Source organism: Diabrotica undecimpunctata, chromosome 1, assembly GCF_040954645.1.
Source record: "Diabrotica undecimpunctata isolate CICGRU chromosome 1, icDiaUnde3, whole genome shotgun sequence".
NCBI lineage: Eukaryota > Metazoa > Arthropoda > Insecta > Coleoptera > Chrysomelidae > Diabrotica > Diabrotica undecimpunctata.
In genome coordinates this window covers 97,281,132-97,297,972 of record NC_092803.1, presented here as the reverse complement: position 1 = coordinate 97,297,972, position 16,841 = coordinate 97,281,132, and the positions used below count along the sequence as shown (strand labels likewise).

The 16,841-nt window shown below is 31.2% G+C and overlaps 1 protein-coding gene across 1 annotated transcript; it reads left to right on the top strand.

Annotated features, from left to right (window-relative positions):
- The first annotated feature begins 11,183 nt into the window (after positions 1 to 11,183).
- LOC140433995 (uncharacterized) lies at positions 11,184 to 11,903 on the top strand. Its single transcript, XM_072521965.1, has one exon. It carries the CDS (start codon positions 11,184 to 11,186, stop codon positions 11,901 to 11,903), a length of 720 nt encoding a protein of 239 aa, XP_072378066.1.
- Positions 11,904 to 16,841: the final 4,938 nt, after the last annotated feature.

Sequence of the window (16,841 nt, the reverse complement as noted above, 5' to 3'; positions counted from 1 at the left end):
ATTTACAGGAATTCCCCGTCTAAACAATTCCTCTACGTATTCGACTTGAGTCGTTTCCCGTCCACCGGGCACAGAAATTTTAAGCGACTACAGTCGTTTCCCGCCGCGAAAGGGTTAATACAACCCTGTACAATTATATAAACATCAGGTTTCGCGTGTTCTGTGCATGAATTTGTTGACGGCTACTTTTCTGTTAAATGAATTTAGTATACCCATAAACAAAGAAAAATATATTTCCTTTACGCAACATTTACCAATTGATATTAAATTTCGTTTTATCGATTCACTTAGATTTTTAGGTGCATCTCTTGATGAATTAGTATCTACAGTAGATATTAAAGAGTTAAAGAATTTAAAGTATGAATTTAAACACCTACCTGACTCTAAATTTCAGTTACTTATTGTAAAGGTGTGGAAAAGGTGTATTTTGTTACGATTACATTGATAAATGGGAAAAACTCAATGAAACGCAATTACCATCACCAGAACATTTTTATAATAAACTAAATGATGAAGCTTTACCTAATGACAAATATGAACATGCACTTAATGTTTGGAAACAATTCAATATACAAAATTTGGGAGAATATTCAGATTTATATTTAAAAACAGATATATTTTTATTAGAAGATGTGTTTGAAAATTTTAGAGATATAGGTCACAGGACTAGTGGCTTAGATCCAGCATGGTATTATACCATATCCGGATATTCCTTTGACTGTATGCTTTTGTACACAAAATGTGAATTAGAGCTACTAAGTGATGTAGATATTATTTATCGAAAAAGGAATTCGTGGTGGTATTAGTCAATGTTGTTCAAGATATTCGGAGGCCAATAATAAATATATGACAAACTATGACCCAACCAAACCAAATAAATATCTTTTTTATGTTGATGTTAATAATTTATATGGTTGGGCAATGTCTCAAACACTTCCAATAAGTAATTTCAAGTGGGTTAATACAAATATTGATGTAACTGATATACCTGATGATGCATTTTTTGGATATATACTTGAAGTGGATATAGAATATTTGCAAACACTACATGATTTACATAAAGATTTTCCATTCTGTTCATAACATTAAATACCTTTGGGTTCAAAGTTACCAAAATTAATGACAACACTATCAAATAAAAAAAATTATATTATTTACTACCGCGCTTTAAAACAAGCAATAGTGCACGGATTGATCATTACAAAAATTCATAGAGTTTTACAATTTAAACAATCTGCATGGCTTAAACCTTATATTGATCTTAATACAGAACTTCGAACTAAAGCTAAAACTAAGTTTGAGCAGAATCATTTTAAGCTTAAAGTTAACAGTATTTACGGCAAAAGGATGGAAAATATCCGGAAACATAGAATTGTGAAATTGACGAGACAATGGCAAGGTCGATATGGTGCAAAAAATTTAATAGTTAGTCCAAAATTTCATAACAGAACAATATTTGACGCTGATTTAATGGCAATTGAAATGAAAAAAACTGAGCTAATTTTTAATAAACCTTTATATATTGGAATGTCTATTTTAGATATTTCAAAAACATGTATGTATGAATTTTACTATTATTATATATTACCAAAGCTAGGAAATAATTGCAAAATTATGTATACAGATACTGATAGTTTTATATTTAAAATTAAATGTAACGACTTGTATAAAGAAATTATACGTACTGATATTCATAGATTTGATACAAGTGACTATGCTTCTAACAATCAATATAATATACCCCTACATAATAAAAAAGTTCCAGGTTTAATGAAAGACGAAGCTAGTGGTAGAATTATAACGCATTTTGTTGGTTTAAGATCTAAAATGTATAGTTATAAATGTGAAGATAATACTGTTGTAAAAAAATCAAAAGGAGTTAAATATTGTGTTATTAATAACAAAATTACGTTTAATGATTACATAGAATGTCTTTAACAAAATTCGGAAAAATTTATTTCTCAATGTTTAATTCGTTCAGATGCTCATAATGTTTTTAGTATAGAGCAAACAAAAATTGGTTTAAGTCCTTTTGATGACACAAAGATTTTTAATTAATAATTCATTTGATACCCTTCCTTGGGGTCACTATAGTTTAAATATGACATTTTAAACATTAATGATTTTGTAAAATCTTGAAAATAAATATTAATTTAACTGTTCTTGTTATTGTTGTATTATTCCCACCTCTATAATCCTACATAAAAAGAAATTAAACTGCAAAATCAATGCAGTCATCATGTGTAGTTCAAGAATTTACTTGGGTGAGAGAAGATTTTACTTGAATAGAGCAAATCCTAATGAATATGTTGCTGTAAGTATACTTGGATCATCTTTCGAACCATGCATGAGAATATGTGGAATTACAAATGGCTCCATCATTTTTAATTATGAAGAGTGGAAACAATTTTTATTGAATAAAGAACTAATTGACGTTTATTTTCACTATTCACAAAAATCAGAGAAAATAAAATTTGAAAAGATTTGGTTGCAGTTTGAAAATATTAATAACATGAGGATGTTAAATATATCAAGGGATATAAATACAGTTTGGTTAGGAACAATCTCTATTTCGGAACTCTGGAAAGTATCACCGATATTAAATTGCATTTTGGATGTATATAAAAATATAAATTTCATCATTTCGTTTAAAATTTTGCAGTTGGAAGTTAAAAACTGCAGTAATATTACAGATGCTGGTTTAAACGTACTTAAATATATAAAAGATACAAATCCACTAGTATGCACCATAGCAATAGAAATTATTTATAGATATCCTGAGCTACTTAAATGAAAAAAGTTACATTTAACAAGAATAATGAAATGTATATACTACGCACTTGGAATTTTGCTTATCAAGACGCTAGAAAAGGAAATTGGGGACAATACGTAGTTGATAGGTATCGGTTTCATCGTCGAATCAAAGAAATGGAAAAATGTATTTCTCCAATTTTAAGTAATAGTCATAGAAATAAAATGTATAAAAATTATTATTGTAATGAATAAAACATAATGTAATAATTTATAAGTTTTTTATTTAAAAATATATATGTAAATTATACAACATTATTTTTATTAATCCAAGACTGTTGTTTCAATCCAAGCCATTTTACAAGAATCTTATTTCCTTTTCGTTTTACCACTTTTTCAATTAAATATACATCTGGATATTTAACTTTTTGTAATTCTTCTCGATAGAATGATCCTTGAATTTCTTCATGTTGTTCATCTTCTAAAACGTATGTTACAGGATGAGTTAAATTAATTTTAACAATTTTAAAAATTTCAGTAGTCCAATTAGGAGTATAGCCTTTGTTGAATGCATGACGGACCTTGCTTATACGCACATAATCTCCCTTCTGAAATATTGGTCTCCTAGAATCTACAACTTTTATATGATTAAATGCAGTAATATATTTCGCATTGTGATCGTTTACCTTACTAGGTATAGCGTTAATAGTAGAGTGTTTTGTATTATTATATTTTGATATAATTTCTGGTAATATATCCAACCATTAGTAATTACTTTGCATACTAAATCGTTTCCAAAGTATCGATTTTAAAGTTCGAATTACTCGTTCAGCCATACTTGCTTTAATGTTAGAAAAAGTACTGTAATGATTAATTCCAAATTTTTTCATTAATGTTTGAAATTCTTTATTGTAAAACTCTGTGCCCTTATCAGTCTGCAAGTTTTGAGGAGCTTTTTTCATTTGAGATAATATGTCTTTCATTGCATTTGTAATTTCTTTTCCGGTTTTAGTTTTAACAGGTGCAGCCCATACGTATTTACTAAATACGTTAATAACAACTAAAATGTAATTATAACCTTTATTTTCTTTAGTAAATGAATTCATAATAGCTAAATCTGCTTGTATAAGATCATGCAATCCTTTAACGATTACATGTCTCCGGGGGTAATTAATTCGAGCTGGAGCATGAAGTTCATGAACAACTTGAGCCTTAGACATTTTTTTCTACAGGACACTGTAACAACAACTCTATGCAGATATTATTCGTTTTTCCTATTTTAAATTGTATCACATCAGCTTTTCTAATTGTGATACCGACCAACTCATGAAATTTATATGTTTTTGAACTTATTTCAACATCTCCATCTGCTGCATAATGTGCAACACTTTCAATTTTAGCTGTTAGAGGACTTTTAAATGCTGTTCCACCGTTATCGAGTACGTAATATTTTTTATTTGGACTCGTTTTCTTTTCTCCTCTTAAACGAATTAGACACTTTACATGAAAGTCAAATGAATCACAAATATAAAAAGCTGACTTTAATTGTGGTAAAGGCGTTGACACAATATCATCTGATGAGCAGGTAGGTGACAATGTAAGATAATGTTGATTAAACTTTTTTATATATTTTTTTTTTAAATAATGTTAGCAGTTACTTGACGAAAAACTCGGATTCACGTTAGTTGTTCAATATGTATACAGAAACGATTTCTATAACAGACATTGATACTGGTGTTAACAGTTTAAAACAGATATTTCTAAATCTTGAATGGGATGCTCAACATGAACTAGTATATGGAAGAGGATATTTTGATGACAACTATTGTATACACCTGTCAGCGAAATATAAAAAAGGGTATGAGACTTGCGATTTGTTTTTAGAAAAGCAAATTTGTCTACATGGGTTTGTATCCTTGTTAAGAAAAGTGGAACTGGATACTTATTTAGATCGCTTAAAAGATTATCTTCCGTCTGTGCTATATGAAACTGATGTTGATAATGCTGATAAAGAGTCATCAAAATAATTGTATTTTACAAAAATAAAAAAATTCAAAATATATATTGTTTTTTATTTACGTTTTTACTAACGGACAAGATAGTGTCAATTCAACATAAATTTCATTATATGACTTAAACTGAACAAGTGGAAATGATAACACATCATTTTTTGTAAAAACATTGTTATCAACCAAATCTTCTAAGATGGTTGATGAACTATTATACTTCATTTTAAGCGGTTCTGGGAAACATTTAACATTTTTTACTTTTCCAGTTACAGGCATAGTATATAGAATGTTTTTGCCATCCAATACAAAGTAATCTTTGCTAACATTTAAGTCTTTACGTCCACGAATAGTAATTATACACACACTACAATAATCGGCAGGTTGGCAAATGTAAAATTGATATTGTAGTGGCTCTGAGACAATTTCATCGACATTACAGGTTTGAGATGTTAGGTAGTGTTGGTTGAATCTGTTAAGAGGCATTTTTGCACTGAATGATATTTAACAAAAGTTGCAATATTTATGCACTTTATGCGATAACTCCACTTTCCCGCAATTCCTCAATTATTGAAATAATTTCATTGTTGTGTCCGTTATTACCCGCTGCTTGAGAAGCTACTAGCAATCGTAGTCTATCAATCAACTCATTAAAATCATCAAAATATTTGTATTCAATAGGATTTTTATTATAGGACATTAACGTCATTTTTCCACCATTTTTGGAAGATTTCAATGTTAATTTTCCACCACGTTTGGAAGACATTCCCCGCGTAAGCACACCTGATGGTATTGAACCAGATCTAGGACGTATGGGTTCAATTAAGTTAGGTTTTACTATGTAGAGCCACTTGTCTTTTATATCGTTTGGAAATGTACGAATAGGTAAAGCCCTATTATTATTCCTACGGTAAGCATTAGTCCGTTGTATAATATCAACATAGTAGCTTATGTCTTGCTCAGTATACGTAACAGGTTTTTTTAAAAATAACAACTCATAAATTCCGAGAGTACCAGGGTAACTCACTCCTTTTATTCCAATAGTAGACCCATCAAAGTAAATCTCTGAATCTCCAATGAAAAACTTTTTTTCTTTAGGATCGTAGAATATACCCAAAATATGATTATATTTACCTGTCACATCACGCACCATTCCTTCAATAAAATCTCTTGGAAGTGGTGCTGTAAATTGATCAAAATAATCATGTGATACTTCAGGATCGGTTCGATAAAATTGTGAAATAGTATCATCTATAAATTCATTCAATTGTGTTCTGGATTCATAAGGTGTTTCAATCAAATTAGTGGGTTCTGCAGGGCGAGTGCTGGATCCTATAGTTGAGCCGCTGAAAAGATGGAATGATCACGTGAATGGCACGCACTCTTAAATATTCCTCTCCCTATAATATCACTTTTCCCACGTTTACACCGCTCAACAAAAACGAACTAACACTCTCGCTATAATATATTTAAGCGTTTATTACAGGTTATTGATTTACATTAAATTTAAATATTTTATTGGCTTTTCCGTGTAGATTAAAATTCTAAATTTCAATTTTTATAGGGTGAACAAATAAAAAAGTTTATATAAATATGTCAAAAGTAAACTAAATTCCCTTTATAAATTTAATGGAAGGCGATTCATTTGAATAGAATAGAATATCTTTATTCACAAGAATCAGTTGACAAAGACGTATATGATTTAAATGATTGAAAAACGCGTTTTTGTTTGGATGAATATTATAGTAAAATTTAAATTTAGTAAAGAAATTAATAATTGTAAAAGTAAATGTAAAGAATTTTACAATAATTATAATTAATACATAATAATATATACATATAATATATATATATATATATATATATATATATATATATATATATAGCAAAAAATACGACCGTTGATTAAATTTGGAATATATTCAATGGTTGAATATATATATATATATATATATATATATATATATATATATATATATATATATATATATATATATATATATATATATATATATATATATAAATATATATATATATATATATATATATATATGTATTATATAAATATATATACATATGAAATGTTAATAAAATAATATCAGGAATATTACAATAATTTTAATAACAAATAATATTACCTATTTTCATATTTTTCCTGGAATGATAACTTTTGTAACAATCCCGTATACAGATGGGCACTTTGCATTCTGGACATCCAGTTACTACAGCAGTGAGCTTTTGTTGTCTAAGTTGTGTATTTGCACATACATGGCAATCAGACATTTCACTGCATTGTCTTCCAGTTCGTTCTGTTGTAAGAACTCCAACATGTGAAAAAATAATTTTTTGTACTACTTGATGGGTTTTCTGATTCATTCAATTGCAATTATTTGTATGTCTGCTTTATCTACCATTCGTATATTTTGCGTATAATTCAGGACAGAATCAGGTTTTATCATTGTTCTCCACGATTATTATTTGTTGATGTAAGTTTGTCATCGTCAATTGTTGTCAGCGTATAAAAATCACGTGTGTCTTTCCAGCTCATTGCTAAAATATTTTTTGATCTTTTGATCTTTTTCTTGGAGGTGAAAGATTGTTTATATCCATATTTGATAAACGTAACACACAATTAATAAAATCGTAAATAAACCTAACTCACATAATAATTAATACAAATTAATATACGTACGCGTGAACTCTACAAACAATTTTTAACACTGCCAACAAAATTCACCAGCCAGCGGAAGTGAAACAGAAATTGTGGTACATAAAACTTTTAAGTTATAGTATCATGACACAAATAATGACGGTGTAAACAGTTTCTCAGAAGGTCTAGTTTTGACCGCCTGTCGATGCTTTCATTGAGTGATCACGCGACCTTGGATTCCATCTTTTAAGCGGCCATAGTATAATTGTGTACTGCTTAGTTGAGGTGGTGGTGTCAAAAATGCTATTTTTCTAAAGGTGGATGGATCTCTCTTAATAGGACTTAAGTTTTTACTTCCAAGAAGTTCTTTTTCTGATTGTGGTGTAATAGTTTCTTGTTTAACAGATGGTTGTTTTGTTTCCAATGCGGTAAGCAATTCTTTAATCGGTTTAGTAATGGGTGTATAGTTTTTTTCCAACTGTATTTGTGAATCAGTTATACCACTTTTTAAACGTTTATATTTTTGCTTCAAAGCTCGCCTACCTTTAATTAGTTGTTTAGCAAGCTGAGGATCCATTATAACTGAGGAAATATAAGTAAATTATAAAGCTTATATACTAATATACGCATCAAAGCCTTTTCTATATCGACCAGATGATAATTGACAATCTTTGTCAATGGTTAGAAAACCAAATTTATCTTTCCAACAGTGAGAACACACATTTTTAAAATCTTGAAAGGACATATCAATATTCACATGATCATCATATATATGTTTTAAATTTGTCACATCTTGTTTAAAAATTATTAGAAAATTTGCATTATCTCTAATGAGTTGTTTAGGTATTGCTGAATAGGTTTGACATAAATAAAAAGCATCTGTGGATCTATGACGACCAAAGCAGTAGTAACTTTGAATAATTTTTTGATTGCATGAACCTACATCATCAAATATAATAACAGAATTATTTTTTATATCTTCCGGAGCAATGATGTCGTCTACATTACCATATTCCTCATAACCTATTTCTTTAATCGGACTAACTAAAGTTCGCAAATATGCATATTTTGGTTGATGTAAACTTTTAGAATACACATAGATATTTTCAAATCTTAAACCATTAGGATGATCAATTAAAGATAACATAGCATTGGTTTTTCCTGAACCACTAGCCCCAACAATAAGACCTCTTTTAGAATCACCTCCAAACAAACAACCATGTTTTCCCGTTTTAAATGCATCGTTATTATCATGATTTTCAATAGGTAAACGATTCTTTTGTTGAATGATCTTCATAACGTTCAAGTGATAACTGATAGTATAAATAGGTTGTAATATATATACATACATATATACATACATAATATATATATATATATATATATATATATATATATATATATATATATATATATATATATAAGTACCATAATGGTAAAACGTGCGAAAGTGAAAACACATCGACTAGGAAAAGGATTAGTCAACAGTCTCATTAACAAACTTCCATTCGAAGCACATATACCTGGATATCAATTTTGTGGTCCTGGAACTCACTTGCATCAAAGATTAGAGAGAGGGGACGAAGGAATTAACGCATTAGACGCTGCGTGTAAAACACACGACATTGCGTATTCACAACATAAAAATTTAAGTGAAAGACACGAAGCAGATAAAATTTTGGAAAATAAAGCGTGGGAACGGGTAAAATTAAAGGACGCTAAGCTAGGTGAAAAGATTGCAGCTTGGTTTGTAACGACAGCAATGAAAGGTAAACGTAAATTGGGTATGGGATTTTCTAAAAAAACCAAAAAAAGGAGGTGCATTGAAAAAAAAGAAAACGCATTATTCGAGCTCCCAAGAAAGGTGGTTTTTTACCTTTGTTGTTACCATTGCTCGGAGCGTTAGGAGCTGTTGGGGGAGGTGCAGCTGGAATTGCCAAAGCGGTTAATGATGCCAAAGCTGACCGTGAAAAACTTGCTGAACAACAAATGCATAATTTGGTAACGGAACAAACGGCAAAAAAGGAGCGGGGTTTTATTTAAGACCATACAAAGGTTACGGAATAAAACGTCGCGGCAAAGGTTTCCGTTTAAAGCCGTATTCAAGAAACTCCCGGTAAAGCTACCTAAACGAGCAATGACTGATGTAGATCTTGTTAAATATGCTGGTTTGTTACATATTCCTCATTTTCGTGGAGTTTTTATGCGTGATTCTGTACCTCATGTAATACGAAAACATGAATCAGGTATAGTAAACCACGATACGAAAGACGGAAATGGTACACATTGGACTGCATATGCTAAACAAGATACGGTTATTACTTATTTTGATAGTTATGGAAATTTACCTCCTCCTACTGAATTAGTACGATATTTTAAAAGTAATGGCAACGTTACTATAGTATATAACTATGATGTCATTCAAAATTTTAATTCTTTTAATTGTGGTCAAAACTGTTTAAGATTTTTATTTAATTACTATAATTAATCATTGAGCATCATTTATACTTGAACCACCATGTCAGTCACGTTCACCCTTACTGGAGAATCATCAATTCTCAGTAATGATTACAATCCTCCGATTTATCTTGATGAGAATTTCAATTATGAAATTGGTGTTGCAAATTTTGACACTTTTAACAGTATTCCAAATGTCGATATTCATAATAATGTTTTTGTGTGGGGTAAAAACAGCGAATTTACCTTTAAAATTCCTGTAGGTGCCTACGAAGTTGATATTATTAAAATAATTAAAAATGAAATGATTCAAACCGCTAGCATAATTAGTATGAAACCCGATATAAATACAAATAGAATTAGTATTAAAAGTAGTGATTGGATTAATTTTGATGTTGATAATTCTATAGGAAGTTTACTAGGTTTCGAAAGAGTTAAACTAACACCAAATAAACTTCATATATCCACGAATGTGTTAAATATTTTAAAAGTTAATACTATCTGTATTGATTGTAATATTGCTGTTGGATCTTTCTTAAATGGAAAGGCTGTGCATATTATTCATCAATTTTTTCCTCAAGTTCCTAATGGGTATAAAATAGTCGAGCAACCGTTAACCATCTTGTATTATCCTGTAAGCAACAAGACGATAAGCAACATAACTGTTCGAGTTTTAGATCAACAAGGAAATTTAGTTAATTTTAATAAAGAGACAATTACTGTTCGGCTACATCTTAGAAAAATTGAGTAAAATGGTTCTGCAGTTTCATCAAAGTAATTATCCCAAACATTCCTATAAAAGACGTCATGTCATTAAAACAATTAGTAGAAGGATAACATCTAAGCTGTTAACATCTAAAAATCGTAAATTTTTGAAATCACTTGGTTATCAAGTTTTAATGTAATGGAAATGTTACATGTGTTGAGTCAACCTTTTAGCGATACAACTATTGAAGATTATCAGTATCACACTTATCAACCATATACATCAAATTTAAACTATAATGATGAAATTAGAATTCCTATCCAAGATCTAGACGCCTATACTTTACCATAATAACGGTATATCATATTTATTTAGAGAATTAAGGTATAAGTTAAACGGTGTTATAATTGATTCTGTACGAAATATTGGTTTAATTTCGACTTTGAAAAATTATTTGTCTCTTAATGAAAATCAGAGTAAACTCTTACAAAATGCTGGATGGTTTCCAAAAGGTGATAAACTGGTAATTGATAACCATGGGAATTTTAACGTATGCATACCGTTAAAAATTTGGTCCGGTTTTTTCGAACATTTTCAAAAAATTATAATAAACATGAGACAAGAATTAGTCTTAATACGAGATAAAGATGATATTGATGCTATTATTGCTACAGATGAAACAGAAAAACCAAAAATTGCAATTAATAAACTATATTGGAATGTACCTCATATTTTACCCAATATTAGCGAACAATTGCGATTAAACAAAATAGTTCGTAGTAACATAGAACTACCTATTAAATTTAGAAGTTGGGAATTGGGTGAGTATCCCACTTTAAATAATTCAACACGTCATACTTGGCCAGTAAAAACAACTACAAAGCTAGAAAGTCCTCGACACATTGTAGTAGCTTTCCATGATGGTCGAAAAGGAAAAATGCTGAAAGATATGAGTAAATTTGATCACTGCAATCTAACAAATATCCGTATGTTTCTTAATTCGGAGCGATATCCTTATCAAGATCTCAACTTAGATTTTGACACCAACCGTTTTGCAACGTTGTTTGAGATGTTTGCCAATTTCCAAGAATCTTATTATCATATTCAAACTAATCAACCAATATTCAGTCCAGAAGAATTTAAAAAGAATGCTCCTATAGTGCATACTGATTGTTCAAGACAAAAAGAAATAATTCAAAGTGGCTCTGTTGTTTTGAGAATAGAATTTGAAACTAGTAAATCTGTAGGAAACAATGTTTCCGCTTATTGCTTAATATTGCATGAAAAAGAATTCTCTTACAATCCTTTAATTAAAATTGTGAGACAGCAATAAAAGGTCTGTATCATAGTCAAAATGTTAGTTGTTAAAATGAATCTGGTAATAGACGTTCAAGGGTTTAAAATAGAAAATAATAAATTTGTAGTGAAAGAACTTGCTGCTTTTAATGGAACACAAATTTGTCATTATGTATTCAAGTCTCCGTTTCCTATTAGAATGTTGTCTTCCGATTTACACAGACAGGCAACTTGGTTAACAAGAAATCATCACTGCATTGATTGGAATTTTGGTTTTACACCCCTTTATCATTTTGCAAATATTTTAAAGGATATTACACAAAACGCTGATGCAGTTTACGTTAAAGGGTTGGAAAAGAAATATTATTTAAAAAAATACATTGCTGTTCCTTTATACGAATTGGATGAACAACCATAATTAGAAGTTAAGGAACCTGCTTGTTTTTATCATAATAGTAAAAAATGTATTTGTGCTTTATCTAATGTATTTTGGTTGTATAATACTTTTTTAATGCAAAAATAAAAATATATATTACATTATTTTTGTTTTATTTCTTAGTTATAAATATTGTAAAACAAACAACCAATTAGCATTAAAATCATTTATTAATACAAAAATTACATAGTATACGGTTTAATTTTTCTGCGAAATTTACTTAAGTGTAGTTTACTAAATGATTTAAACATTACTTGCTTGTCTTCGAATTGTTTTATTTTTTCTTTTAGTTCTTTAATTTTTTCCATAAATTCCTCCAATTCTTGTTTAAACGCTTTGTTGTGTTGAAATGAAAACTACAAAATAAAATATATTATTTATTTATTGTATTTACATGTATTTACAGTATCTACCCCTTCATCTTCAAAACAATGTTTAGGTAGAACATCTTTGAGTTGATGTAAAAAATCAGTCAGCCCTAGATTTTTAATTTTTTTTAAAAAGCAACACATGCATATTTTATCAGATAAATAATCTTCGCAGATTCTCGCTCCCGTATGATATGTTGCTGATTTTTTATTACACTCTTCTACCGTATATCTTCTCATTCTTATGGTAGCTCGTTCGGCTTCGTATTCAAAATCGTATGCCTTTTCATTCAAAACCCATTGCAAATTTCGGACAGCTTCAGCTACGTTGAGAGTTTTGTACCATCTAAACATGCATCCATGACTAAATTCTAAAAATTAATAATGTAAGCAACAATATTGATTGAAAAATATTTATTACCTTTCTAATCTCACGACGAACAAAATTTTACTAAATTTCTGAAAATTATTTACTGTTTAACTTATATTACGACGAACTAAATGTTACTAAGGATCGCTTTTAAAATCCTCAATTTATGTAGTTTACATTTTAAACAGTGCGCATGCCTTAGTTGCTGAGTAGAGGTGACCTTGATTTACATAAATAAAAAGTAAGTACATTTGATGTTTAAGAACATTAACAGGTTAATATCAATGGAGTGTTGTCACAAAGCAAAATTAATGGTTCAACATCCGCAAAAACCTTTGTACAAGTTTACTGAAGCAGAATTAGAAAACTTTACCCTACCATACTTTAGAAAATGTGTGGAACCGTTGGAATTACTTCGATCTTGGTATAAATTACCCACAAAAGCAGTTCAAGATTTTGAAGTTCAGACTCGTCTGCCACGTTTTGTACATTTTAATCGTCCCGAGTGGAGAACAGAGCTTGAAGGTACAGCACCGGCGCAATCCAATTGTCATTTATGTAAGTCTGCGCTTGAAAATTTAAGAGATGTATAACAGTGTAATAAATAGTTAATAAATAATTATTTTTTTAATAATAGTTTTTATTAAACCAATATCCTATCCTAACCTTGACTGTCACTGTGACCTTGAACTTGACCATTACACGACCTTTAATCTCATTTACGTGACCTTGAACTTGACCTTTGGGTGATCTTGAACTTGACCTCCACGTGACCTTGAACTTGACCTTTTGCGTGGCCTTTACCTTCACGTGACCTTGGATTTGACCTTTGTGTAACCTTTACCTCCACGTGACCTTGAACGTAACCTTCGCGTGACCTTGGACTTGACCTTTTGCGTAACCTTTACCTCCACATGACCTTGAACGTAACCTTCGCGTGACCTTGTACTTGATTGACCTTGATTAAAACCGGTTTCCCCCACCACATTTTGCACCAGGAATGGTATAGAGTATCTACTGCGGCAATTAATTACAAAGCAGACACAGGGCAGGTAAACAATATATACTGTCATATTCTAAATATTTTAAATTAATTTTCCTGTATAAACAATAAAATTTTAACCATCCGGTATATTTTTAACGTAGTTGGCTCTATACCATCACAAAAGATTTATTTAAGAATTCCTTTATAGGACTCGCAGACAACAAGAGTTGCTATCAATAAGTCCTCACAGACACTTCGTCTAAATACTAGCAACCTCAGTGGAGTCTTACGTCCTGAAAATCACGTAGGTACTCTTGTTAAATGTGGATTTACTTCGCTCCAGTAATGCGAATTGTGCCTATTAAACATTCTGTTTTTTGTAAATTTTGATTCAATATAATATATAATATTCTTCAAAAATTTATTATCTTCTTAACATTACATCGTTGCAAATTATATTCTTTTACTATCTCTGTTTTCCTAAAACTTTGAAGTGTGATGTTAGAATAGGGATGAAATTTTTGTTCTTTTTTAATTCAGCGTAATGACGCTTCGGGATAAGTAGTATAGTAACGAAGAACATTAATTGTATGATCACGAATCTCTTTACAGTGACACAGGTAGTTCGTGGTCGATCTGGATATTTTTTTAGCAAATAAAGTACATGTTCGAGTAATAGCTATGTCTTATTCTCTATGTATTAAAAGTAAACTTACGTATTCTTCATTATTTAATTTTAAACGAGCCATTTGTATTCATTTGCAAAAGTGCCAATAACCACAATTATGACATATTCATACACGGCCTCCTAGAATAAAACAATAAAAATCTTATCTTAAACATTAAACCACAAGTATCTCCAAAAATATTAACTTTAGGTATAATACGGAATCCTAATACTATTTGAAAGACAACTGAGTCGTTTTTTATTAAAATTATAAAATACAGGGTGTTTCATTTAAAATTATTGACTTACTGTGGTGTAAAATTTAAAGAAATGACGTATCATTTGGGAATATCCTATATTTAGAAATTTAATTTTGTAACAAATTCCTGAAAGAACGTTATCTATTCCTTGTGTACAAAAGTTTTTAAGATAAAGGTATTTGTAAATGGATAAGTTATTAACTTTGAAAAGTCTGTCTCTATCTATCATTTTACCATAACCGGAAGTGGCATGTCTGTCACAATATTTTATTCCTCATAACATGCTTGTTATCCTTATGACAGACCACTAATATACTCCATTCGCTTAGCTCGGGCATATTTTGACAGATTCATTGTCGGAAACCTACAACACAACAATTCCTACTTCTCAGTATTAATAGCTCAAGTATCCTACTATTGCAGACCTCTTTCTTTAAAGAAAGGAGAATTATTTTAAATAGTGGAAGTGGATACTAAACCCATCAAATTTTGGGTAGTATATATTTAAATAATATATTTTAGTTGTTATAATTTAACATAACTATTTATTATATGGTGCAGATAAATAAATATTGATTGTCGGTAATTCGCAAAGTTGTGATGTGGGTATTAGTTAAAATAGTTAGGTAATGACTGTGAATATTGATTTACACGATTTTATTAAAAGGAAAACCATGTGTTACAATTTAACCTACATCTTACAACAACAAACATATATATCTGTCTCTTGTCACCGTTCACTCTCGGTGGACACTGTCATGGTAACTTCGGTGGTATTCAGCCACGGAGCGGAGTGGCTGTTACATCCTCCCCCTTTGCACCACCCTGGCGACTCGCGGGTGGGGCAACAGAGTCTAAGCAGGAATAGAGCTCTACAGGACAGCAATGACAACGTTTTGGTCGGGGTTGTCTACGTCTGGCAATAGGGTCAGGTTCAGGTTCAGCTTCAATTTGAGCAAGGTCATCTCCAACAGGGGGGCCCATTTCGCTATCGTCTAACCCAAGGGTCAAAGACTCTGGGCAGGAGACCAGTGGAGCAGGAGGGTCGGCTTCTGAGGATTTCACTGGACGACCTCTTCTACGGAGAGGTTGAACTGGAGCAGGGCACGGATCTTCTGGATCGGCATGGAAAGGCGTCAAGGCTGCAACATGATATTTTCCAGCAGGAACATCCGGAGTGTCGATGTGTGAAACTTCATAGGTTGTAGGGGACAGCATTTTGGTCATCTTGTAGGGTCCGTCACGACGCGGCGCGAACTTCGAAGTTATGGACTTAGACGCGTCACTTAGTGTATGCGAATCGACTAGCACAATATCACCTACTTCGAACGAAACCGAGCGGCGGTGGCAGTCTTTATACTTCTTACGTCTATCTTGGGATTGTTCATGTGTCTCGCGGGCTTCACTAAGAGCTTTACTTAAAGTTATTAGATAGGGCGTAATTTGTGGCACGAAGTTGTCCTTGGCTATGATGCTTCGAAAATCACGATTTGCATCATCAGGAGTTCGTAACTCGCGACCGAACGTGAGGTACGCGGGAGTGAAACCGGTTGAGTCGCACTTCACAGTGTTCATCGCGAACCGTATAGCGGGTAACTTTTCAGACCAAGACGAATGGTCATTATTTGTTAGAATAGCTAACTGAGTTTTAATGTCTCTATTTTTTCGTTCGACGGGGTTAGCTTCCGGGTGGTATACAGGTATAAGGTTCTGTTGGTACCCAAAACAATGCGCCACTTGCTGCATTACCGCACTCACGAACTGAGTACCGTTGTCACTGACGACTCGACGAGTGATTCCGTATCGTAAGATTATGTTGTCTATGAAACACTTGGCGCAGGCAGCGGCAGTAGCAGATTCTAACGGGAATAATTCTACCCAACGACTAG

Coding starts and splice junctions, on each gene's coding strand:
- LOC140433995 (XM_072521965.1), top strand. CDS start 11,184: ATGAGACAAGAATTAGTCTTAATACGAGATAAAGATGATATTGATGCT.